Source organism: Microcebus murinus, chromosome 24 (genome assembly GCF_040939455.1).
Source record: "Microcebus murinus isolate Inina chromosome 24, M.murinus_Inina_mat1.0, whole genome shotgun sequence".
In the NCBI taxonomy this organism is placed as follows: Eukaryota; Metazoa; Chordata; class Mammalia; order Primates; family Cheirogaleidae; genus Microcebus; species Microcebus murinus.
Genome location: NC_134127.1, coordinates 23,515,524 through 23,541,498, shown reverse-complemented (window position 1 = coordinate 23,541,498; position 25,975 = coordinate 23,515,524). Strand labels below are relative to the sequence as shown.

Genomic DNA, 25,975 nt, shown 5'->3' with positions numbered 1-25,975 from the left:
ATTCCACTCAGTGAGTTGTCAAGAACTGGGCCCATGAGTTGCATATCAGCAAATGCTTAAGAGTGCCAGGATTTTTTTTTTTTAATTTTTAATTATTATGGGTACATAATAGTTGTATGTCTTTTATAGGATATGTGTGATTTTTTTTTTTTTTTTTGAGACAGAGTCTCACTCTTGTTGCCCTGGCTAGAGTGCTGTGGTGTCAGCCTAGCTCATAGCAACCTCAAACTCCTGGGTTTAAGCAATCCTGCTGCCTCAGCCTCCCCAGTAGCTGGGATTACAGGCATGCGCCACCATGCCCGGCTAATTTTTTCTATCTATTTTTAGTTGGCCAATTAATTTCTATTTTTAGTAGAGACGGGATCTCGCTCTTGCTCAGGCTGGTCTTGAACTCCTGAGCTCAAACGATCCACCCGCCTCGGCTTCCCAGAGTGCTAAGATTACAGGCGTGAGCCACCGCGCCTGGCCTCGTATGATGTTTTGATACAGGCATAGAATGTGAATTAATTGTATCAGGGTAATTGTGGTATCCGTCACTTTAGGGTTTGTCATTTCTTTGTGTTGGGAACTTTCCAATTCCACACTATTAGTTATTTTAAAGTATCCCCTAACTTATTGTTGATTATAGTCACTTTGTTGTGTTATCAAATGTTGTTCCTTCTGTCTAAGTGTATTTTTGCACCCATTAACCATCCCCACTTTATCCCCCCTTCCCCGCTACCCTTCCCAGCTTCTGGTAACTGTCATTCTTCTGTCTGTCTCCATGAGATCCATTGTTTTCAATACCTGGCTCCCACATAGGCATGAGAACACGTGAGATTTGTCTTTTGGTGCCTGCGCTGGGCTTTTTGTTCTGGGCTGCCCGTCTCCCTGGGGTTCTGGTGAGTTTCTGCCTGCGTCGGGTAGGCGTGGGCTGGGTCTGCCTGGGGAGGCTTGGCTCTGGGGCACCAGGACTGAGATTTAGGCTTGGGGGAGCCGAGCAGGATGGGGACCCGTCGCCACAAGTGAGGTGAGCAGGGGCAAGGCCATCTGACTTGGTGCTGAGTTCTAAGCACCAAACACTGGCCTTGGTTCATTTTGGCCGGCAGGCCACTAAGGGCTGGATTTCTTGGTGCCCCTAGCTTGCTGAAATCAGTTTGTTGTGATTTCAATTAATTGGTGGCTCAGCCCTCATCAACTTCATGATTTCCTTCAGAGTCAGTAGTGGCATTACAGTTTTGGAGGAAGGTCCTTTCCAACCTCAGTTCCTAGATGCCGGCTGGGCATGCCTACTAAGCACTCAGTCGCTCACCATGTTGTTTAGCTATCACTGGTCTGAAACGGGTGTGGGGGACAGAAACACATCTGTTGAGTTCCTTCTAGATTCTGGGTGCCGTGCAGCTTTACCCTCATGACAGCTCTGGGGGGTAGATACTGTTCCTACAGGTGAGGTGGGGAAACTGAGGCTCCGAGGTGGTAGGCCAGTTGTCCCTGCTTTTGGCTGCCATCTGCCTTTCCCCGAAGAGCACCCTGGGTGGTCACGTGCCTTTGCTCAGCTTCTCCTGGCCATGCTGGGCGTCCGTTCTGCTGTGCTGGTTTTAGTGCCTCGGTGGCACATCCGGCCTTCTCTCCCCAGCTACGGCACTCCTGGGCGATGGGAGGCGTTGCAGTTGGTATTAGAGGTGGGGGGACACCCTGTCCCAGGAGAGCAGACTGAAGACCCTCGGGAGAGGGTGATGGGAGGGGGTGGGTCTGCCCCGTTCAGAAACAGAAACACATACAATTAATTGTGGAATTAAAATAAAAGGGAGTGTTGACCTGCTATAGTCTGGCACCTCCCTTTCTGGCCAGATGGAGCTATTCCCACTGGCCCGTCAAGCATTCTAGTCTTGGAACAGACAGATTCTGGTACCCAGCTCTTATTTCAGGTTTCTTAGCGTAGTGAGCTGCAAGGATGTCCTGCCATCCGAGAGCACATGTTTCTTATCTCGTGACTTATGATTTCTAAGATCATAGCTGACTTCCCATTGGCTTACGTGTTGGACTGGTGGCTCCCAGAGGAGACTTGGATTCCTGATCCCTCCCGGTTGTTATCTTTTCTGGTTGAGTGTCTCTGGTTGGCTGATCTTGTCTGCATGTGCATGATTTCTCTTCCTTAATTTTGGATCTTGCGCACCCGGCCAGCCCCCAGGTTGGGCGAGAGACACGTTCTTGGGCACCTGCACCCCTGTATGCCCCGACTGTCCACCTGGAGGAGAGGGTGGCCGTTTGTTTCTGACCTGTCGATTTCCAGCCAGGTGAGTCACTAGGTAGCGCTCATCTTCCCCCAGGGCCTGTTTATTTGGCATCATCGGGGAGTGTGAGAATTCAAGGCAGTGAGGTTTGAGCTCCAAACCAGTTTTCTGCTTCAACCATTTCACCGTCTGGAGTGATTCCTGTTTATTTGGCATCACCAGGGAATGTGATTATTTATTCAAATGACTGTTGAGTTCCAAATGGTGTTTCTACTTTAACCTCTTACATGGAAAAAAATATTTATAAAGTAGAGCTTGTATATCCCTGTGCTTCCTTCAAGGAGTGAGAACATAGGAACCCTTTTTGTTGAGTCTCAGGAATGAATGGCACGTGGCACTTCATCACCTCTTAGGCTTCCCTTTCTAGCAAGTGCCCGCTCAGGGCCTTGATGCGGCTTTTAGAATTTTCATGCCTGTGTTTTTTATTTTGGGGGTGGCAATCTTTTGTTGTCTGCTTTTGCTTGTCATTGCTGTACATGCTTCCAATAGATCCCTTCTTCTTCTTCTTTTTTTTTTTTGAGACAGAGTCTCACTCTGTTGCCCAAGCTAGAGTGCCGTGGCGTCAGCCTAGCTCACAGCAATCTCTAACTCCTGGGCTCAAGCAATCCTCCTCCCTCGGCCTCCCAGGTAGCTGGGACTATAGGCGTGCACCACCATGCCCAGCTAATCCTTTGTATCTATTTTTAGTTGGCCAATTAATTTCTTTCTATTTTTAGTAAACACAGGGTCTCCCTCTTGCTCAGGCTGGTTTCGAACTCCTGACCTTGAGCGATCCTCCCACCTCGGCCTCCCAGAGTGCTAGGATTACAGGCGTGAGCCTCCGGCCCTGGCAGATCTGGCAGATCCCTTCTTCTTAATGAAACTCACTCTCTTCCTCCAGAAGACCCCACCCCCTACCCCCCAGTCCTGAGCCCTGTCCTGCCCTTAGGTCTCTACTTGCAGAGAAGAGAGAACTGGACCAGGGAGGAGCCCAGGAAAGCTGTAGATGCCACAGCTTTGGGGCAAATAGGTGACCTTCTTGAGGAACCTCAGTGTTTTTAGCTGAAAAGTGGGTATAATATCGTCCTTCCCTATTTTACTGAGTAGCAGGTCGGGAAAGAAAAGAAACAGTTAAAGGTGCCATTCAGACGTTCATTGGTGGTTCCAGTTCCTGTGTGCGTGGGTCTTTTAAAAGTTTACCCTGAAAAATGCTGGCGAGAACTGCTGGTTGTCTGAGGCTTGCTCTCCCCCAGGGAGTCAAGGCTCCTGGTTCCCTCCCTGCAAGTCCTTGGCTCTGGGTAAAATGCCAGGTCAGCAATCTTCCTTCTCCTCACCTCTTTCTGGAACTCTCACGTGGTCCCAGCACGGTTTCAATCAGGTTTAACCACTTTGGTGGCCACCCTTCCCCCACCAGGTGTGTGTGCGCGCCTCCCTCCCCCTGCAGGTACAGAGCCAGTGCTGGACACCCCCCTCCTGTCACATCCTCCACCTGCTTTTGCAAAAACACTGTTTTAGGACCGAGTCTGAATGCTGTTTAAAATTCTACCCTTGCTCTTGGTAGCTCCGTCGTCACTTTAGGGCAAGCAGCAGGTAGTCTGTCTTCTAACATGTACTAGTCTTGAATCTGGGACCCTTCTCACCCTGGGGGAGGGTCGTCTGTTAAAAATCCTAAGACTGGCCCGGGTGTGGTGGCTCACGCCTTAATCCTAGCACTCTGGGAGGCCAAGGCGGGAGGATCTCTTAAGGTTAGGGGTTCGAAACCAGCCTGAGCAAGAGCAGAAAGAAATTAGTTGGACAACTAAAAATATATAGAAAAAATTAGTCAGTCACGGTGGTGCATGCCTGTAGTCCCAGCTACTTGGGAGGCTGAGGCAGGAGGATTGCTTGAGCCCAGGAGTTTGAGGTTGCTGTGAGCTAGGCTGACGCCATGGTACTCTAGCCCGGGTGGCAGAGTGAGACTCTGTCTCAAAACAAAAAAAAACAAACAAAAAAAACCCTAAGTCTGAATGGGTTATATGGTCTCTTCCCTCAAAGGGCTTATGGTCTAAGGGAGGTGCAGTCCTGCTGGTACTAGTGTTAATAGAAATAGTTATGGATTGCTGAGCCTGACTGTGTGCTAAGAACCGTCTAGTTTCGTACAGAGGCGTGTGAGCACCACAGAGTTATGAGCACAGGGCACCCCGTTTTTGAGAGCAAATGGGGAGGTAGGTGTGAAGGAAGGGGAAGTGCTCCTGGGTAGAACTGCGAAAACGCTTTAGCAACGCAGTTAGAAACCGTCTCTTTTTACTTGATTGACGGTTGTGCTCCTGTCAGACCGACAGAAGTATTTGTTGGTCGGGATCATTTATTACTTGCTGGAAAGAATTCACTATAATCAGATCGGATGACCTATTTCTGTGGCCCATCTGCTGGAATATGAAAATAGCGCTGTTATTTGGGGCCCTTATTTTTCCCTTCCGTTATTCTGCTACTTAGAGTAATAGGAAGGCTGGGTGCAGTTAGAGGGGATGCTGTGAGGGGGTCCCAGCCCCGAATGGGAGTGGGGCAGTCCTTCAGGTCCTTGTCAATCCTGATATTCTGCCGTTTAAATTTTACTGGCAGTCTAAACTGTTATACACGGGTGCAGTGTAATCCAGATTTTAGAAACCGTCAGAAAACATGATAATTAGAATGCCCTGAGAATCTGAATTGCGACTCTCTGGCCAGCTGGCTTAGAACTATTGGATCATTGGTCACTAATGTGCTCCGTGCCGTGTATCTCAAGCTCGGACTGTGAAAATCTAAAGTACACACCACACCCATTTTTTAAAATGGTGTGGCAGGGCCGGATACATGATTTCAGAGGTCTGGAAGTTTTAGCTTTGGTTGCACTTGCTAGGGGGTTTTCCGTCAGTGAAGAAAGGGTCTGTGTGTGCTTAGCAAAATTCTCTGGGGAAGGCACCCCAGGGGAAAAAGAAAAAATAAAGTCTCGAGAACCACCAGGTACCAGTTGTGTAGTGATGACGGGATGTGACAACTTGCTCCTGCCAAGGTTCCAGTGGTGACCTGCAAACCAAGAGGACCATAAACATGTTTGCATTTACTTATAAGTATGCGTGCAAGTGTGCGTGGCAGCTGTCAACAGAGATGTTGACTAAGAATTGCTGAAAATGAACTGTTTGGGAATCCTGTTCTCCATGGAGTTCTGTTATAAAATAAAAGCTGTGCTTGGCTGCAAACATTTTGGCCCTTGGGTTAGTTTAGAACATCACACTGAAAAAAATTCCAAGTTAAAATGATATAGATTTAAAAGAAAAAAGATTATTATTTGGTATATTTATAGTACTCCCAAATCTTAATTTTTTTTTTTTTTTTTTGAGACAGAGCCTTGCCTTGTTGCCCAGGCTAGAGTGAGTGCTGTGGCGTCAGCCTAGCTCACAGCAACCTCACACTCCTGGGCTCAAGCAATCCTTTCTGCCTCAGCCTCCCGAGTAGCTGGGACTACAGGCATGTGCCACCATGCCCAGCTAATTTTTTCTCTATATGTTAGTTGGCCAATTAATTTTTTCTATTTATGGTAGAGATGGGGTCTCGCTCTTGCTCAGGCTGGTTTCGAACTCCTGGCCTCGAGCAATCTGCCCGCCTCGGCCCCCCAGAGTGCTAGGATTACAGGCGTGAGCCACCTCGCCCAGCCCCAGATTTTAATTTTTAATAAAAGATTAAGAATGGGCCAGGTGAGGTGGCTCATGCCTGTAATCCTAGCACTTTGGGAGGCCAAGGCAGGAGGATCGCTTGAGCTCAAGAGTTGGAGACCAGCCTAAGCAACAGTGAGACCTTCTCTCTACTAAAAATAGAAAAAAATAGCCGGCATGGCAGTGTGCGCCTGTAGTCCCAGCTACTCTGGAGGCTGAGGCAGGAGGATTGGTTGAGCCCAGGAGTTGGAGGTTGTAGCGAGCTATAATGATGCCACTGCACTCTAGCCTGGGTGACAGATCGAGGCTCTGTCTCCAAAAGAAAAAAAAAAAAAGAAAAGATATATGAAATATTAACCGAAGAACTAAAAACCTAAACTGTTGTTCTTGCAGCAGTACCCGGTGGAGGTCATAAAATACACAGAAAGCTGCGGTTGAGCAGAGAATCTGAAACTCTTGCCAGAGAGTTGATATCCCTCTCCTGACCCATAATTTATTCATTAGAGAGGGAGCAAGCACCCACACTTTTGCAAGGAGGAGGCTTGCTCCAAACTTCACTTTCCTTAATTTAAAAAAAAAAAACCCTTATTAGTTGTGTAATGAATCACTTTGACATGTGACCCGTGTCCTAGAAGTGCTGCTAGGTGACTTCGTGGCCCGCGGTGTCTCTGGGTGGTAGGAGAGAGCAACCCTTGTGCGTGAGTGCCTGCACGCACGTACGTGTGTGGAGGAGACATGTGGTTGTCCGGCAACACCACATGACAAATAGCAATGTGCAACTCCGCACCACAGAGAGAGTTTGTTTTACTGTCCTGCCTGTTCCAGTTACTTAACTGACGGCAGATGTCCTCATTAAGGGCTATTAGCACATCAGGGTATGTTTGCGGAGCCTGGAAAGGGCTAACCCCTTTTGGACATTGACCAAAATACATCCTCTAGGGTAGCCGACCCCTCCTATTGGTGACAGCAGTTGGGGTGGGGAGAGCAAGGGGCTCGGGGTCCCCTTTGAACTGTACCGAGAAGTCTTCAGCACGAGTTTGTGTTTCCGTCAAGGAATTCCGTAAGCCGAGAATGTAAAATCGTAAAGAGGGATTTGGCTGCGTGTCGAAATACTGTTGTTGTTACTCAGAATTAGATGTTTCTTGATTTTTCTTGGCTGCTCTGGAACCGTATGGCAGACTAGGGGATGGCTGGTGCGTGTGGACCATCGATAGCTCCCAAGAAAGAAACGAGCGGGGGAGTGAGCAGAAGAGAACCGGGACGGGCGCTTTGGAGGAGGCCGCCGTTGGACCCGTAGAAGCATCCCAAGAGGGGGAGTTTAGGGCCCTCGGTGAGAGGTGTTAAGATAGCAGGCCACTGGGAAAAGTCGCTTGGGCCCAGAGTTTACCTTGGCGGACCTTTACCGTTGCTTTTATTGACTTCCGAGTCCCTGAAGGGCTCTTGGTTATTAATATTGTGTTATCTGTAGAGCAGGCCCACAGCCTCGTAGCGTAACAAGCGGGCTGGTGAGGCAGGAGAGGCGTTGATTGACAGCTGGAGATGCCTCCCCGCCTAGATCGGTCTACTTTCATATTTTCACTTCCATGCTATTAACTCCTGGTGGACTTGGCTAAGGTTTCCTCTAACGTTTTGGGTTGAGGGCGATATGTGTGTAAAGGTCTTCCCAAACCTGGCTGCTTAAATGATTAACAGTGACTTGGACTGTGGAGGAAGGTCAGGCTTAAACCTTTATTTAGTAGGTAAGAGGCCAAGATGCGAGTGGAGTAGAGTTTTCAAGGAATGAAAATGAATGAGGAAATGGAAATGTAGACTTCCCAATCAGGTACTTGCTTTCTTTCTTTCTTTTTTATTTTTGAGACAGAGTCTCACTCTGTTGCCCGGGCTAGAGTGCCATGGTGTCAGCCTTGCTCACAGCAACCTCAAACTCCTGAGCTCAAGCGATCCTCCTGCCTCAGCCTCCCAAGTAGCTGGGACTGCAGGCAAGCGCCACCATGCCCAGCTAACTTTTTCTATATATTTTCAGTTGTCCGGCTAATTTCTTTCAATTTTCTAGTAGAGGCAAGGTCTTGCTGTTGCTCAGGCTGGTCTCGAATTCCTTAGCTCAAACGATCCGCCTGCCTCGGCCTCCCAGAGTGCTGGGATTACAGGCGTGAGCCACCGTGCCCGGCCAGGAACTGTTGTTTTCTATCAAAGTTCACTAACATGAGGGGAAAAATACCATGTTGATGAAAAGCAACATGCGTGTTTTATTTTGAGAGATCCCACTCCTACTGGAGTAATGGCTGGATCGTGACCTTTGACACCAGACAGACATGAGTTCAAACCCAAGGCTGCCGGTTTCTAGTTGTGTAGTCTCAGCAACCTAATCTGTCCAAGGCATGGTCATGGCATCAGAAATAAAAGACCATATGTTGTTTATCCCCAGTTCTGCTGAGGATTAAATTAGATACAATTTATGAAAGCTAGTGCCTATTAGGCACTTAATAAAGGCAGTTTCCCTTCCTTCTTTCTCTTCTGCTTTTAAAAATTAAGATTTGGGAGGACTATAAATAAAACCAACAATAAAACGTATTTCGGTGTGGAATTCTGGTCGGTCGAGTGCAGGCAGACACGTGGGAACCCGCCGGAAGAGGGCAGGTTCACCAACTTGACGCGAATCCAGCAGGCTTTGGAAGGTGCAGGCTCCCAAACAAAATAGAAAGTAAAAAGTTGTCTTTAAATTAAAACGACAAAAGAGAGGCTTACAAAAACATAGCTAGGATTTATTTGATCACCAAACATTTCCAGCGCCGTCCGAAAGACTGGGAATCCAGGAATTTTGGAAATACGACCCTTTTTTCAGTTTCAGTGGTAGAAACCCCAAACTTCCTGCTCTGGACTCTGGAAGGTGGGGGTGGCCACCGGTTTTATTTTTTCTTTCTTTTTGCCAAGAAAAGCATAGCCTCTTCCTCTGGGTTGATGCTGCCCCCTGACGTCTGTATGTGGCATTGCAGCTTCACCTCTAGACCCTGTCGTTGAGATCAATTAAACCGAGAGTGACAGGTTCTCTCGATGGTAGCTTGAGGCTTCAAGGACAAAGGTAGGTAGGTTCCTGAGTTTTTAAAAACAATTTATTTTAATAGCTTGCATATATATATATATATATATATATTTTTTTTTGCAGACTCTACTTCTTGTGTTTCTCTTTTTATTGTTGTAATGATGCTTTCTGAGTCACTGTTGGGTGTGAATCAGCAGACACCTAGCTCGGAACTCCGTCTGCAGGCCAGGTCTCCTCCCTCTTCCTGAGCTTTGCTTTGCTGTCTAGGAAACTCCGGGTGAATATATCCGTGCTGTTAGAGTCCAGCCTTTGAGGCCATGGGTAAAAACGCTCCTGAAAACCCTTTGCTCCGTATTTGCAACTTTGTTACTATCCATTGAAGTCCCTTTTTGCCATTCCTGTTCTGTAACCATGGAGAGATGTTCACTAGCTTGTCCTGCTGGATAGTTCGGAAGGAGGCCAGGGTTCGTGGGTCGGGGAGGTGGCGTGGGACCCAAACAAAGCCCTGTGGCACTTTTGGATGAAGGTAACAGGCACAGAAGGTTTATGGAACTGTCCAAAGACAGTTTGAGCCAAGAGCCATGTTGACAGGTGTCCTCTGGATGTGAATGTCACGGGTGGAGTTAGGGGGGCAGGGAGAATGTCACTGAACAGTCTCTGGAGATGCCGGGCGTGGGTGGCAGGGTGGTGGAGAAGCCAGCACTGGTTTGGAATGCCGGGTGCTGTGTGCGGGCCCTGGCGCCACAGCCCCTGGGGTGCGTCTATCCCTTGGTGGAATATTAACCAAATTAGTGGATAGGAGCAAACAGAGCACCTGGAACAGCAGAGATTTGGGGCCTAGGAGCTGAGCTCTGCAGCAGGAGTTTGCAAAATGCTGGGTCTGTTCTTCCCTTTTTACCCACAGGCCCTGGCCTGGGAGCAGGGACAGCCTGGTCCCCGGGTGGGATCCACCGAGAGCCCTGTTTGAGCTCTGGCACCACTTCCCTTAGGCACTGTGAACAGGACACTCAGGCTCTCAGCGTTAGTTTCTTCTCCTGTACGATGAGCGTGTCGTGGTCCATTTCTATGGGTTTGAAGCCAGCGCAGCATGAGAATCTGTGTGCATCTGATGCTCCAGCTCTGACCCCAAGGTCACGACCAGGAGGTTCACCCAAGGAAGCCGTCAGCGACGGGTGTGTGCAGGCGGTTGGCTCGGGCTGCTGGCTGTGGGCAGGGCCGTTTAGACCGCAGAGCGTTTGATACAGCCTTCAGCGACAGGGATAGGGATTTGCTAAATTAGCAATGTTGCAGCCGCCTAAGAAAATACCACGTGGCTTCTGAATGCTTGCTTATCGAATAACATTTAATGACATAGTAAAACTTAGCGATTAAGTGAAAATTCATTTTGCCAAACGATCATTCCAATTTTTAGAGAAATAAGAGTGTGCAACCACGCATATAGAAGGAGACAAGGAATACCATAGAAGAAGAGTGGACATCTCTGGGAGGCAGGTTCCTGAGTGATTTGTTTTTCTATGTGCCTATGGTATTTTCTAAACGTCCTACTGGGAATGGATATTACTTTTGTAAAAAGGAGAAATGGTAAAAGTCACTTTAAAATGTTCATTTATTTTAACGGACACCTGCGGGCTCCTGCTGCGTGTGGGGCTTGTTCTGAAAGCTCCGCGGTTCCTCCAGGTGACGGCGGAGGACTCAGTGTCCCCTTTCCCTCCGCAGAGAGCAGCAGCATGGCCAGCGTGCTGTCCCGGCGCCTCGGGAAGCGGTCCCTCCTGGGGGCCCGGGTGTTGGGGCCCAGTGTCCCGGACGGGCCGTCGGGGCCCGCCCCAGCCTTGGAGCCGCTGCTGGAGGGGGCCGCTCCCCAGCCCTTCCTGGCCTCTGAGGACACCCCCTGCCAGGAGCAGCCCAAGGAGGTCCTCAAGGCCCCTGGCACCTCAGGACTCCAGCAGGTGGCCTTTCAGCCCGGGCAGAAGGTAGGTTGGCTGAAGCACGGACAGGTGTCTGATCTTGCAAGGCTCAGGGCTGGCAGGCCAGGGGTGCTGGCAGTGCTCTGGGCTCCAGGCTGCGTGCAGACCTTTTCCCTCCAGCCACGGGGGCTCCCTGCCCACGAGAATGTCATTGCTGGCAGGCCCAGGCTCCTCCCAGACGGTGTCCGTAGGAGAAGGTGGCAGGGCTTGGCAGCTGACGTTCTGGGCTTTATCCTGCTTGAAACCTCAGCCGGAATCACGCCCATAGCTCAGTTTCTCTTAGCCTCCCTCGGTTTGCAACTTTACAAAGCAAGGGAAAGGATCTCAGGCTCGTGAGAGTCGGAGAAGATTGCGTCTTTGGATTACCTTTGGACGTTTTCGAGAGACCAAGGTGTTGGGAATCCTTATCCACCGTCCCCTCCCCTGTGGCAGGGCCCAGGGTTGTCTGATGTTACCAGAGCAGGTGCATGGAGTTTGCTTCCATTGCCTTCTCAACAGCCCGCAAATAGGGACTCTGTCTCCCTGGTGTCCCTGGTGCCCTCCAGGCCTCTCTTCCCCCGAGGGAAGGTGACCTCCAGCTTCCAGGTACCCCCTAGAGCGGGGTCAGCCTGCCTCCACCCCTCCCAGCTTGTCCCCGGCAGACTCAGAGTCCTCTGAAGGGAAAGTGCAGGTGAGAGCAATGCAGGGCAGCAGGTGGGCACGGGCAGCAGGTAGCTGGGAACGTGTGCTTGAATGGAAGACGAGAGAGTCCGAGGACACAGTTTGTCACAGGCGGACACCCTGACCTCAGGGACTGGGTGCAGATGAGAACTCAGGGTGACACCCGCTGGCTGTGCTTCCCCTCCCCAGGTTTACGTGTGGTACGCGGGGCAAGAGTGCGCAGGCCTGGTGGAGCAGCACAGCTGGGCGGAGGACCAGGTGACCGTCTGGCTGTTGGACCAGAAGTTGCAGATCTGCTGCAAAGCGGAGGAAGTGTGGCTGGCGGAGCTGCAGGGCCCCGTCCCCCACGTGGCAGCCCTGGAGCACGGAGCCCAGGCCCTGGCCTACAGGCCTGTCTCTAGGAACATCGACGTCCCGAAGAGGTTTGTGTGGGGCAACGGCCTGGGCTTTGAAAACCGCGTGGGTGGCGAGGTGCGAGGGTGTGGGCTGCCTTGCCTTGTGCTGGGAAGGAGCGTGGGGTCCTAGGTGTCCACGTGCCGAGATACTGACCAGTGAGCATCCGTGTCTTCCCTGCAACTCTCTTGTGGGTGACATAGCTTCGGTTCAGTGAAAGGCTGGTTTTTCCCCCTCTCCTTCATACTTAAATTAAAATCAGTTCAGGGACAGGGAAGAAATGGCTTAGATCGGGAGTCAGCTAACTTGTTCTGGATGGGCCAGATAGTAAATAATGTAAGCCTTGTGGGCCAAACAGTCTCCGCCGCAGCTGCTCAGCTCTGCTGGGGTAGGGTCAGGACGGCACATCAGAGATGATACGGAGACACACGGGCATGCGTGCACTCCAGTAAAACCTTATCGATGGGACAGGCACGGTAGTCACGACTGTCATCCCAGCACTTGGGGAGACCAAGGGAGGATCCCTTGAGGCCAGGAGTTCAAGACCAGTCTGGGCAACATAACGAGACCCCAAGATTCTCCATCTACAAAGAAATAAAAAACAATAGCTGAGAGGTGGCATGTACCTGTAATCTTGGCTACATGGGAGGCTGAGGTGGGAGGATCGCTTGAAGCCTGCAAGCTTGAGGTTGCAGTGAGCCGTGCTCGTGCTACTGCACTCCAGCCTGGGTGACGGAGTAAGACCCTTTCTCTAACAAAACAAGCAAAAAAACCTTATTATGGACCTTCAAATTTCAGTGTTTACATAAATTTGATTTTCATGTGTTACCTGTCAAGAAATGATATTCTTCTTTTGATTTTTAAAAACCATTCAAAAATGTGAAGCCACGGTTGGCTCACAGGCAGCAGGCGGCGGCACCCCCCTCCCTCCTCCTGCGTCTCAGGGCAGCCCACACCCTCATGCGTGTCATTCTTCTTGGGGGAGGGCAGGAAGAGACTGGTTAGTGTCATTGGTCCCTCTTATATCTAATCGTAAGACGGAAAGGAAGTGATTTTTTGTGCTTTTGAATTCCGGTTGGGTTCCTCTTGTCCCCATCACATGAGAATGACCGATGTGGTGTCTTGTTCTGTGGGGACTGTGCACCTGCCGTCCCAGCGAGTCACCTTTCCCTCTCACCTGTTCGAACCTAGGAAGTCGGACGCGGTGGAAATGGACGAGATGATGGCGGCCATGGTGCTGACGTCCCTGTCCTGCAGCCCGGTAGTGCAGAGTCCTCCTGGGGCTGAGGTCAACTTCTCTGGTGAGCAAGCCGGGGCCTGGCCGGGTTCTGGGCGTGGCAGAGGCCCGCCACTGACATCTGCAAGGTTGAGCAGCTAATTGCCACCGTCACCAAGCCTGGCGAGAGGATTTCCGGAGGCCCTTCTCGCTGGCGCCGCAGACTGGCCGAGTGCCATTGAGTTAGATGCTTCCGTTCTCTCTCCTCAGTTGCGTCATCTGGGGAGAAGCTTCCGGGTACATGGTGAAGATGGTTGAGCACGGGACTGAGCCCCAGTGGCCACTCGAGCGCGGCACGTCGGCGGGGGCCTGAATGAGGCCACCAGAGGAACATTTAGTTCACAAAGGGGGACGTGGACTAAATCATCCTCTAGTGGCCTCAGAAAATTCACGCACCCAGTTCCAAGTGCCTAATTCAGCCTTGTACATTAGCGTGGGCCTACAGGACAAGGACCTGAAATAAATGAGCGAAAGTCTAAAATAAATCTAATTGCTTGCTAAAACCGAGTAGTTTTTAAAATTTGGCTTCAAGGCAAATTTATACAGTAAAACGCAATTCGTATAGTTGCGACCCACTTATCTGTAGTAGGAGGGGAAGATGGGTTGCTGGGTCTTAGTACTTTGACAAGGCTGGCAGTGAACGCGAAATGTTTTTTGGAAATTTGTTATAGGGCTGGCCTACCTTACTCCCAGGGAAGAACTTTTTCATTGGTGAGACCTAACTGAATTGCAAGCCACTTAAGCGTGTGTAGGAAAATATGGGGTTAGCTCTAAGCACCTACTAGGAGGCCTTTGCAAGAAGTATTCCTCGTAAGTAATCTCCCTAGGTAGGAAGTACTGTGTTTCCCCCAAAATAAGACAGGGTCTTATGTTTATTTTTCCTCAAGAAGACACCCTAGGGCTTATTTTCAGGGGATGTGTTATTTTTTTTTAAATACGGTACAACAATCTACATTTATTCAAATATAATTAAGTCGTCGTCTTCCGGAACATCATCATCACTCTCCAAACCCCGAATTCCATCCTGAATTTCTTGCGACTGTATTTCCTTTAGAACCATTGGCCAGCACCTGACAGGGGGAGCCGACCTTGTTGGTGGGGCTGCAGGCACCTTTCTGGTCACCTGTGGGAAAGTAGCTGTCACAATGGGGCAGATGAGAAGGGCTGCTCGTCGTCTTTACCGCTCCGAGACCAAGAAACGCATGGGTTGTGCAGACGCGCTGCGTAGCCACGCCCAGCACTAGGGCTTATTTTTGGGGTGGGGCTTCTATTGCGCAAATGCTTAGAAATCCTGCTGGGGCTTATTTTATGAGTAGGTCTTATTTTCAGGGAAACACGGCAGGTACAGAGGAGAGAGAAAGCAAGCTTATTTATTTGAGATTTCAAAAGCCTGTTGTCAGTGACACATGGCTTCTAGAGGAAGTCGATGTGCTATGAGGACACCTAGCTGTGAAGCCTAGTATTGCATGCCTGCTCTATTAGCACTGGCAAAATGGGGCAGAAGAAAGGAGTGAATTTTAAGTTCTCCGGAAATGTTATGGGTTTAGGAGATCCAAGAGATTGGGCCAACAAGGGGAAGATCCATGAATGTATCCTAAAGAGAAAGGAAGTTATTGACTGTTGTCTCGGATAGGAACGTATGTACATGTGTGTAGTATAACGTGTGTACACTTGTGCGTACCAACATATATACATCTCACTGATAATTTGCCACAATCCTGACATCTCGATTCCCTTTTCGAAAAAAATTTTCATTGTCTAGGATTTTTTTTCTTTTTTTTTACCCTTCCCTTAAGATTTTTTTCGTAACGACATATTTCTCATTTTATAGTTGAAGTCAATGGAAAAATAAGGCTTCCTTGGCAGTTAATTACCTTGAGGTATTCTGCAAAGCGAGGAAATGCAACAACCAAAACCTTACTCTAATCATGGATACTATCTGCACGAGAGCCACCGACTCCTTTGGTCTCTGTGTTGTTAGGATGGCTCTGTGTGTGTGTGTGTGTGTGTGTGTGTGTGTGTGTAACAGAAGGGATTATAAATACTTCCTAAAACCTCACTTGTAAGCTCTCTGTGCTAGGAGTGCAGAGGAGTGCTTTGTTTTCATGGTGTAGAATATTTATTGTCTGTTCTAGAAACATGATCAAAGCTGGAGTAAGTTAATAACTTATAAATTAACAGCTAACTGTTATGTTTTGCTTCTTTTGTGTGCCAGTCAAACTCTGCCATACAGATTTTTTGTGTTTGGGCCATTTGCGGTCATCCCTATGGAGACGGCTGCCGCATTTGTAGGGTTTGCTGGCTGGTTGACCTAACCTCCCTCTCGCAGGGAGAGGTTTTGGTTCTTTTCTGTTTTGGCCGGGGGACAAGCCCGTGAGCACCCTTCCCGTCTTCTCTCTGCCCGGCCAGCTTCCCGTGTGGCCTGCGACCCGTGGAAGGAGAGCGGCGACGTGTCGGACAGCGGCAGCAGCACCACCAGCGGGCACTGGAGCGGGAGCAGCGGCATCTCCACCCCGTCGCCCCCCCACCCCCAGGCCAGCCCCAAGTATCTGGGGGATGCTTTTGGTTCTCCTCAGACTGATCATGGCTTTGAGACCGATCCCGACCCTTTCCTGTTGGATGAACCAGCTCCGAGGAAAAGAAAGGTACATGACTATCATGTGGGCATGAGCCAGGCTGGGTGGGGATTGCCGGCCATGCGGGGGAGGGGCCCACGGGCCCTGGGTGTTCTGGACGCCTCCCTCCCATTTCGGTTTTCATTTGCTGCTGCTTACCTGCTGGTGTGCCTAGGAGTGGCCTCCTCCTCTTCCATGGCAGTGTCCTTCCTTTTCAACCTCTCCCCCGACCCCTGCCCTCTCCCACACACCTGCAGAGGCCTGTGCATGAGGGGCTCCCAGTGGGGTCTTAGCCACGGCACCCAGCTCTTGGCCACTGGGACCATCTCTTGGGTCCGGGCTTTCTGGCTCCTGGTTGTCAGTTTCTCTGGTCCCAGAGAAGCCCTTTCCTGGAGGCTGTCGTAGGGTTGGGTAGAGGACAGCAGCCAGCTGGAGTCCCCGCGGGGTTAAGGCTGAGCGACGGATGAGGAGGAGAGCGTGTCCCGCTTACCCAGTCTTGCTTTCCCCCAGAACTCCGTGAAGGTGATGTACAAGTGCCTGTGGCCAAACTGTGGCAAAGTGCTGCGCTCAATCGTGGGCATCAAGCGACACGTCAAAGCCCTCCACCTGGGGTAGGTGTGGAGCCCGGGGCTTCCGGCCCAGGGCACCTTCAGGTGTTCCTCCACCTGCTAACTCCCCACGACGCCCGGCCCAGAACGCTGCCGAGGAAAAGTGCGCCGAGGATGCCACCTGGTGCCTGTTCCTGGCCCCCGTCGGAAGGACATCCTGGCGAGCGTTGCCACTGTTGGCGGGAAGGGAACTCTGTCCATCTCGTGGACGTGCCTTCTAGCCTCGCTGTAGAAAGCAGGATGTTTCAGTTCTGGGTAGAAACAGGGTAGTTTGGTTCAGTCACTGCCGAGATCCTGCTGCCGAGGTGTGTAGCAGCCGAGTGAGCACCGCACCTGCCTCCCCACAGCAGCCGTTCCCCGTTGGCCCGGGTGCTGGTGCCGCATTCTTTTTTTTTTTTTTTGAGACAGAGTCTCGCTTTATTGCCCAGGCTAGAGTGAGTGCCATGGCATCAGCCTAGCTCACAGCAACCTCCAACTCCTGGGCTCAAGCAATCCTGATGCCTCAGCCTCCCGAGTAGCTGGGACTTACAGGCATGCGCCACCATGCCTGGCTAATTTTTTTCTATATATTTTTAGTTGGCCAATTAATTTCTTTCTATTTATAGTAGAGGTGGATGGTCTCGCTCTTGCTCAGGCTGGTCTCGAACTCCTGACCTCGAGCAATCCTCCCGCCTTGGCCTCCCAGAGAGCTAGGATTACAGGCATGAGCCACCGTGCCTGGCTGGGTGCCGCGTTCTAGCAGCACGCGAGTGTGTGTGGCCACTCGTGCCAGTGGCTGACTCACAGCCCCGGGGAGGGAGCGTGGCTGCCGGCAGGTGGGGCCCAGAGAGGGCGTGTGGTGGCATCGGAGCCGGTTACCTCCCTCCGGAGGAGAGGTTGGCGCAGGTCCTGGGAGAGCACAGACCTCAGGCGCCAGGAAAAACAATTCCTGTTGACGTACAGCCCGTAATCCCGCGGCGTGCGCCAGGGTGTGCTCCTGGGCGTTCTCCCGGGCGTGCTCCCCCTCTGACTTTCCGGGTGGCCCCTAGTAGTGTCGCACTGGGTTTGACGCGTCGCAGCGTGTCCCTGACGATGCCCGCATCCGCCTCCCACGCAGGGACACGGTGGACTCTGACCAGTTCAAGCGGGAGGAGGACTTCTACTACACAGAGGTGCAGATGAAGGAGGAATCTGCCGCTGCTGCTGCCGCCGCGGGCACCCCCGCCCCTCGGACTCCCACCGCCGAACCGGCTCCCGCCCCCAGCGTGACCAGCCTGCCCCTCGCCGCCGCTCTTCCACCTCCGCCCAAAGCCCAGCCTTCCGGCCCCGAACACCCCGGCCTGGAGTCTTCTCTGCCCTCGGGCGCCCTCAGCAAGTCAGCCCCGGGGTCCTTCTGGCACATCCAGGCTGACCACGCGTACCAGGTACGGGGCGGGGGCTCTCGGGGGCTCAGCCTCCTCTCTTGACTTGTCACCTGACTTGTCACCGGCCAGCCTGGCCACAGGCCATTGGCCACCCTGATTGAGGGCTGAGCCTTTTGGCCAAAAATTGCTAATCTCTTACCTCTATGAAGAAGGACAAGGAAACTGATTTCACACTCGATAAAGGTGGGGATTCGGTAGCTGTCACGAGCTGTTACTAGAAATCTTGCTGGCTCCCTGAGCAACCGCGTTGGTGGATTTGGCCCGGGGACTGTTACATCTCTGGTCATGAGAGGTGATGGAGTGGTGCAGTTGGGCATCCTGCAGCAACTCTCTAGGTCAGGGGTCCTCAAACTTTTTAAACAGAGGGCCAGTCCACTGTCCCTCAGACCACTGGAGGGCCGCACTATAGTTTTAAAAAAACTATGAACAAATTCCTATGCACACTGCACATATCTTATTTTGAAGTAAAAAAACAAACGGGCAAAAACACCCACATGTGGCCTGCGGGCCGTAGTTTGAGGACGCCTGCTCTAGGTCCTAGAATGGTTTTGCATTAACAAGCTAAGTGAGCTTTTCAGATAGAATTAGACGTAGTCCCCGCTCTTGGGGAGTGCATGGTTTAGCTGGAGAGAGAGGTGAGTATATAAATATGGTTAATCATAATAAATAGTCAAAGCACCATTTACTGGAGGCATGAGAAGGTGTCGTGGGCACAGAAGGGACGGAGCTGTTACGCCTGTGTGGTTGGGACTGTTGTCGCATAAAGGGTGATGTTTAGGATGGCTTTACTGCACATAGTAGGTACTCAGTGAATGTGCATCTTGCCGTGTGCCAGTTTATCTTACAATCCTTTTGTGCCTGCAGCTTGGTTTCATCAGACTCTGGGCCAATTTGCAGGCTAGTAATTAAAAGTGCTTTCAGGCCGGGCGCGGTGGCTCACACCTGTAATCCTAGCACTCTGGGAGGCCGAGGCGGGCAGATTGCTCGAGGTCAGGAGTTCGGAACCAGCCTGAGCAAGAGCGAGACCCCGTCTCTACTATGAATAGAAAGAAATTAATTGGCCAACTAATATATATAGAAAAATTAGCTGGGCATGGTGGCGCATGCCTGTAGTCCCAGCTACTCGGGAGGCTGAGGCAGGAGGATGGCTTGAGCCCAGGAGTTTGAGGTTGCTGTGAGCTAGGCTGACACCACGGCACTCACTCTAGCCTGGACAACAAAGTGAGACTCTGTCTCAAAAAAAAAAAAAAAAAATTGCTTTCAATCAGAAAGCCTTTGCAAAAAGAGCCAGTTCTCCTTACCAGAGCAAGTGGCCGCCTAGCTGTGTGGTGTCTGGCCAGCTTCCAGCTCTAGTGGACCCTGTCGGGCTAGACAGGGTGGCTGGTGTTTTCTCAAGTACCTGAACCCGGCCGTCCACAAGCATGTTGCTACCTCCCCTGGGTGCCTGGCACACCACGCCTTACTCCAGCAGTGCCGCTCGGCGCAGAGGGCTGTGGGACCTCCTTTGGCAGCTGCTGGAGCACGTTCTCGGCGGGCGCCCGGCAGGGAAGGTAGGTAATCCTCTGCGATGACGAGTAAGGCGTGAGGCTGGCACGTAGGCCACTGAGAACAGGGTTCCAGAGCGAGATCAGAGCCTTGCAGCTAGGGGACGACTTCAAAGAGTTGGACACTCTGACGTTGCTCTCGGGAAAGAAGACCCATCGGGCATGCCACAGCATTTCCTGGGCATCGCAGGGAGCTGGGCCTCCTGCTGCGCACCGCGAGGTTGCAGGGCCCCCGAGGTTGGTTGCAGGGCCCTGGTTGCAGGGCCCGAGAGGTTGCAGGGCCCGCGGGCAGACGCTGAGCGCCTGCAGGCTGACGCGCTCTGGTCTCCGCAGGCTCTGCCTTCCTTCCAGATCCCCGTCTCTCCGCACATCTACACCAGTGTCAGCTGGGCTGCCGCCCCCTCCACCGCCTGCTCCCTCTCTCCGGTGAGTGTGCCCGTCCCTGCGCCCCGCAGTGCTCAGACCTGGGGGGCCGGCGGGAGACCAGGGCTCGCCCACACCCGGGGCTGTAGGCCCTCTCTCGGCACGTGGCACGGGTCGGTGTTGCCACCAGCCCCCAGACCCTTTGAAGGTCCCTCCCTGGCGCTCCCCGCTGGCCACGGCCCCTCCCGTAAGGTAGAAATGCAGGCAGAGGAGTGCCTGGACCAGGCACCTTTCCTGCCAAGAGTCACGGGTCGAGGCCGGGTCAGTGTCCTAGTCACTGATGTTGGCGGGTGCTTGTGAGGGTTTTATCGCCGAGAGGAGAGGAAGGGAGAGAGTGGAGAGCTGCATGGGCTGGGGCAGAAATCTCAAGGCCGTTGGGGACCAGGGCCCCTAGGTCACACGACCCCGAACTACAATCACCTGGAGGTCTTCGTGAACCCCACCCAGGGGGCTCTAGTCTTAGGCGTTTCCTGCAGGGAGGTGTCACACATCGGAAAACCAGGAAAACCGAATTGCCAGGAGCTGCAGGTGAGGCAGTGTGATGCCTCCCTTTGTCTCAGTCCCCTGCAGGGAACAGCCCTAAAGGTGGCCAGGCCAGGTGGCTCCCACGCACTCGGCCCCTGCGGGGTTCTGAGTGTGGCATGAAAGGCCTGTTCCTCGCTCTCCAGCCCTGCTTCGCCGGGGCTTGTTGCCGAGAGCACCCCCTGCTGGAACGAACCCAGGACATGCCTCCTGCCGCTGCCCCTCTGCTTGCCTCGCGGCTGGCAGTGCAAGGAGCGGTGCGGCGAGTGTGGCCGGCTGTCCTGTAGGACGGTGCTCTCACCCTTTCCGACCGCCCTCCTGCTCATGGCCCGTCTCCCTGTGCTCAGGTCCGCAGCCGGTCACTGAGCTTCAGCGAGCCGCAGCAGCTGCCACCTGCGGTGAAATCTCACCTGATCGTCACTTCTCCACCCCGGGCCCCGAGCAGCGCCAGGTGAGACGTCCACTGTCGTGCCCTGCCTTCTGGGTCCAGTCCCTCCCTCCGTCTCCACTGGTGGCGTGGACTCTGAGTCCACCCTACAGAAGTCACCAGGGCTTGTCCCCAGAGGGGAGCTCAGGTGGAGGGCACCCCAGACAGGGTGGCTTTCTTGCTCAGAGCCTCTGGCCCCTTCCCGTTGGCTTCTGTGGGGAGCCAACCCCCCTCCCCCACCTCTGCGTGGTCACTCAGCCTTGCTCGTGGCGGCTGTCCAGGTCTAACCACCACCGGTGACGCCGATGTCGGGACTCTCTTTCGGCAGGAAAGCCCGAGGGGAGGCGAAAAAGTGCCGCAAGGTGTACGGCATCGAGCACCGGGACCAGTGGTGCACGGCCTGCCGGTGGAAGAAGGCCTGCCAGCGGTTCCTGGACTGACCCGCCCGCCCGCCCTGCCCCCGCTCCCGGCCCCGCCGGCAGCCAGCTGACAAAAGGTGTCACCAGCCCTCAGCAGACACCGGAAAGCTAAAGAGTGGAAATGCAGAGCCTGGGCTCGATTGGCGAAGGTGTAACACTTAAAAGCATTTTTTGCCCCTTTGTGGGAACATTGTATTTAAAAAAAAAAAAAGGAAAAAAAGAAACAGAAATATTCCCCCGCCCTGCTCCCTGCCCCCCAAAATAGGAGAGAGCCAAAACTGACCAAGGGTATTCAGCAGTGAACCGGAGACCAAAGAATTACTTACCCTCCCTCCCGCATCTCCCTCTCCAGGGGATTAGTTCATACGCATCAAAAGAAGGAACAGCTCGTCCTGTTTCCTGCTGAGTTGGTGAATTCTTTGCTTTCTCAACTTTTTCCAGAAAGGACTGTGAGCAACATGAATTTACTTTTCTTTTTTTTTTTTTTAAAAAAAAAGTTTCTGGCTGACGGGTGGCTGAGAGGCGGGACTGGGTGGCTGGGTGGGAAGGTGGGTGTCCGCGTTTCGGGGAGTGTCGCCGCTTCCCGCCTGCGCGGCTCCCGTGGAGGGCAGAGGAAGGGCCTTCCTTGGCAGCAGCTGTTGGAGCCTGGGAGCCCTTAGACGCTGGGTTGCATCCCGACAGATGGCACGTGGCTTCTTCTCACAGCCCAGACTCATAGGTTTTTAGACTGTCCCCAAATAGCTGAGCCAACAGGCTGATAAGAATCCACTTTTCGGGACGTGGCAGTTAAACACTACCTTGATGGTTCTCCTCCTTCCTCGGGGAGTCGGTGTCTTCAGAAACTCTCTGCTCTTCCCCAGATAACTCCCTCCCGACGCCCCTCCCGCCAGCTCTGGAAAGGGCACCTGCGGAGCCCCGTTCTCTCCTGGCGGGTGTGGGAGTCTTTACCGATGGGCGTTTCCTTTGTCTGGGCGCCCGGGAGACCCCAGCGGGTTGCTGGCCGGTTCCTGTTTGTCTCCTGGCTTCAGCAGGGGTTTCCCCATTTCCGTTTCCGGGCTGGAGGCGGGATGGGGGAGGCCAGAGAGAGTCCTCTAGGGAGCGAGGTTCGGGCTGAGGAAACCACGGAGTGGGACACGTGGGGTTGCATTTGGTGGCTCCGGCGTTTCTGCCCTGGGTGTTTCTGGAGACCACAGGCTAATTTAGGGGAGACGAAACTGGGCCACATTGTGGTCTGTGAGTAGAGCTGTTGCTGTCGGGCAGGAGGGAGGCCTGGGGGGGTTCGGCGCCGGGCCAGCTCCGATGCACACGGACCGAGCAGGACATGCTCCTGTCCTGGCACCTCCTCTCTCTTCCGAGCTCCCCTCCGGGCCTGCTCGAGCGTGACCACCTGGTGCCCAGCTGTCTTGGGGACAAGCCCTAGCCCGACGTCCCAGATGTCCGGGGCTCAGGGACTCCCACCAAGCCACCTGTCCTAGCACTAAGCGGCAGCATCCACCCCCTGGGTTGTCATCAAGACTGTCTTTTGAGTCCCAGGTGAAGACACCTGGCCACCGAGGCCCTGTTGGATGCTTCAGGTGGGCAACAGACACGTGCTTTTCAATCTGAGACACACCGAGTGTTACAAAACCTGCAGACCTAACCAACTCAGGGGCGTGGTGTCCTGAAGGGTATAGTGCCCTGGCTTGGTGACAGAAAGGACAGACACTCTTATGCTGCAGCTGTCTTTGGTATGTTGTTATAACGTAGTAAAGAAAATGTACGTGGAATTCTGTGTCTTGGTAAAGCTGAGAAGCAGCAGGCCAGCCCGTGGTGGCCCAGGGAGCTCTTGCCGAGTGTCCCCTTTAGAAAAGCTGCTGGGGTTCCCTTCCGCCATTCGGACCGTGCAGACGTCGCCGGATGCACAGGTGTCTCCGTGTGAGGTCGGCTCCCCGGCCCGCTGGCACATAGGGCGGGAAAAGAAGAGAGAAAGCAGACGAGGGTGGAGCAGTCTAGAAACTGGGGTGGTTTTGTTTTTGTTCTGGGTCTTGGGTTTGGGTGCAGCCTTCCCTGCCTGCATTTGCTCCCTGTCCTTTTCGGCGGGGGCGGCGTCCGCTGCCTCCCCTCACCCCTGCCCCCCTGCCCGCGCCCCTCTCATGGCTGTTGTGTTGGTTCTTAGCACATGCTCCGTCCCCGGGGTCGCTCCATCTGTTTCTTCTCGGAGGGTGGGGGTGGTCCGGGTGCGGACCCGGCGATCATGCTTGTTTGCCTCATCTCCAATCTCCCTTCCTCCCCCCTCCCTCGAGCCCGGGAAGCAGGATCTTGTGGAACTGAGATGCCACCGATGAGCTTCTGAAACTAACAGGACCGATTTTCAAAGCAGTTATCTTGGGAAACCATCTGTTCATCCCAGCGATGTTACCTTTATCCAGAATATTTCTCGAAGTCACCTTCAGAGCCGGTGGTGCTGTGTTCCGAACACCTTTAAGGACGCCACGCCTGCACCCACGCTCCCTTAGCGCAGAGCCCGGCGAATCATGTCCATGGTTGGGGGGAGAGCTCAGGCTGCAGACCGAGAGGACTGTCAGGTAGCTTGGGTTTAATCGTGCGGCTTTTAAACTGGCTCTGAGAGCAATTCTGTAATTTCAGAGCGTGTGGAGCAACGGCAGCGTTGCCATGGGAAGTCTATAGTGCAACTCCTCGGAGAACAATGCGAATTTGGATTCTGATTTGTTGGGAGAAATTGGTCCTGTTACTTTCTGGTCATCCAGGTTCTGACTTTACCAGGGCAAAAAAAAAAAAAAAAAAAAAAAGGAGAGGGAGATAAATCCCATCTGTGAATTTGTCTTATTGGCGCCTTTTCCCCAGCTGTCTTCCAAGTATTATTTTTACTGTTAAAAAATTTTTTAAAAAAAATGTGAAATGTAATGTTTTTACAGCAACAATATGAAATATATTTTATAAAGAATAAAATGGTACCTTGTCTGATTTAATGTGTGCCTGTCCCTCTGCCCCTCCGTCCCCCTGCGAAGAATAAGATTGTCATTGTCCTTGGCGTTAAGTGACAGAGAATCACACCGTAGGCACAGTGAACACATTGATCTGTGTATCGTGGCAGTACGGAACGTTGACCAGGGGTTGGGCCAAGTGTTCAGTTAGTGTTAAATAACCCTATGAGAGAGTTACTATAATTATTCCCATTTTACAGATGAGGAGAGTGAGGCCCAGAAGTTAAATAACTTGCCCGGGTCAGAGACTGGGTAGTAATGGCGCTAGGATTGTAATCCAGGTGGTAACTATTTGCTGCTGCTGCTATTGACAGAGGGAGCGTATTCATGGCCATATTCCTGAGTCTGTTGGGGGACAAGCAAGTGACTTAGGGGAATCTAAGTGACTTTCTGATGGGTTCTGAACATTCCACTCCCTGCAGACGTGGATTCCGTGTGCCGAGGTGGTGCACGCGGCCGGCAGCCCGGCCTGGGCGGGAAGGCTGTTGAAAGCAGAAGGCACCACCCCACCCCGGGCTGGCACCTGCAGTTTTAGGTGCTGAGCTGTAAAGAACTATTGAGCGGGTGCACACGGAGTGTGGGGAGGGGCTCCGAGGAGGAGGGAAGCCTCTGGCACTACGAGGTGTCTCCGGGAGTGGGTTCCAGGGACCCGAAACATTGTGCCAGCGAGGGGGCTGCACTCTGGCAGGTGCAGGCGCTTTGTGCTGGCACGATCGGCCACGCCCGGCAGCCGGCGAGGCAGTGTGTCTTTTCTCCTTCTCGTTGCCTTTCTCCTCGCCTTGGGCAGAACGGAGGACGTCCGTCTCCCTCTTCTGAGTCCCTGCCCCGCCCATCCACTAAGAAAGCCCTGGGTTGAGTCAGTCGGCAGCGTGTGCCCAGGTGAGCGAGTCAGGTCGCCGTGTTCTCCAAGACTTACCTTACCTGCACCTGTGGACTGAACCCCCAACTTTCCTGCTGCCGGTTGGGTTTGGCCAACAGGAGCCACCAGGCTGGAGTTTGAGTGCGAGGAGGAGAGAGAGGGGGGATGGGTCTATCTCCCTACGGAGAGCTGCGTTCTTGTGTGTTCCCGCAGAGCACCTGACCAGCCCTTGCTGACTTCCTGGGACCCTGCCCATTTTTGCAGACGTTTAATTCCGCTTAGTTACACCATTTGGGTTCACTGTATGTTTCTTGCCTGGACTCTGACAGTGGTAACACACCTTAACATGTTACGTTGGGGATAAAAGTGTCGTCAGCTAAGCAGGTTTGTCCTGGCTCTGCCCCTTGCCTTGTGTCTCAATGCACTGGGCCCAAACCAACAGGGCTTGTGTCACCTGGAGCTTTTTTTTTTTTTTTTTTTCTGAGACAGAGTTTCACTCTGTTGCCCAGGCTAGAGTGAGTGCCGTGGCGTCAGCCTAGCTCGCAGCAACCTCAAACTCCTGGCTCAAGCAATCCTCCTGCCTCAGCCTCCCGAGTAGCTGGGACTACAGGCATGCGCCACCATGCCCGGCTAATTTTTTCTATATATTTTTAGTTGTTCAGCCTAATTTTTCTATTTTTTTAGTAAAGACAGGGTCTTGCTCTTGCTCAGCCTGATCTCGAACTCGAGCTCAAACGATCCACCCGCTTTGGCCTCCCAGAGTGCTAGGATTACAGGCATGAGCCACCGCACCCAGCCACCTGGAGTTTGTTAAAAAGGCAAATTTCTACCAAGTCAGAAACTGGAGGTGGGGCCCACCTGGTGCACACAGAGAGGTTTTGAGAACCACTGCCCTGTCCGTTCCCGCCACCGGCT

The 25,975-nt window shown here is 52.8% G+C and overlaps 1 protein-coding gene across 3 annotated transcripts in view; it reads left to right on the top strand.

The window, feature by feature from the left end:
- ZNF395 (zinc finger protein 395) overlaps positions 1–24,181 on the top strand; it is a 41,218-nt gene extending 17,037 nt beyond the window's left edge. For 2 of the 3 annotated variants that reach the window (XM_075997119.1, XM_075997118.1), the window contains exons 2-10: positions 10,680–10,933; positions 11,777–12,009; positions 13,172–13,281; positions 15,666–15,901; positions 16,382–16,482; positions 17,576–17,882; positions 19,760–19,852; positions 20,719–20,822; positions 21,127–24,181. In XM_075997119.1, the coding sequence (XP_075853234.1) occupies positions 10,691–10,933; positions 11,777–12,009; positions 13,172–13,281; positions 15,666–15,901; positions 16,382–16,482; positions 17,576–17,882; positions 19,760–19,852; positions 20,719–20,822; positions 21,127–21,238 (1,539 nt within the window). In that variant the 5' untranslated portion in view covers positions 10,680–10,690 and the 3' untranslated portion in view covers positions 21,239–24,181. The remainder of the gene's footprint in view (positions 1–10,679; positions 10,934–11,776; positions 12,010–13,171; positions 13,282–15,665; positions 15,902–16,381; positions 16,483–17,575; positions 17,883–19,759; positions 19,853–20,718; positions 20,823–21,126) is intronic. The other variant, XM_075997121.1, reaches the window with a different exon arrangement.
- The last annotated feature ends 1,794 nt before the right edge of the window (positions 24,182–25,975 follow it).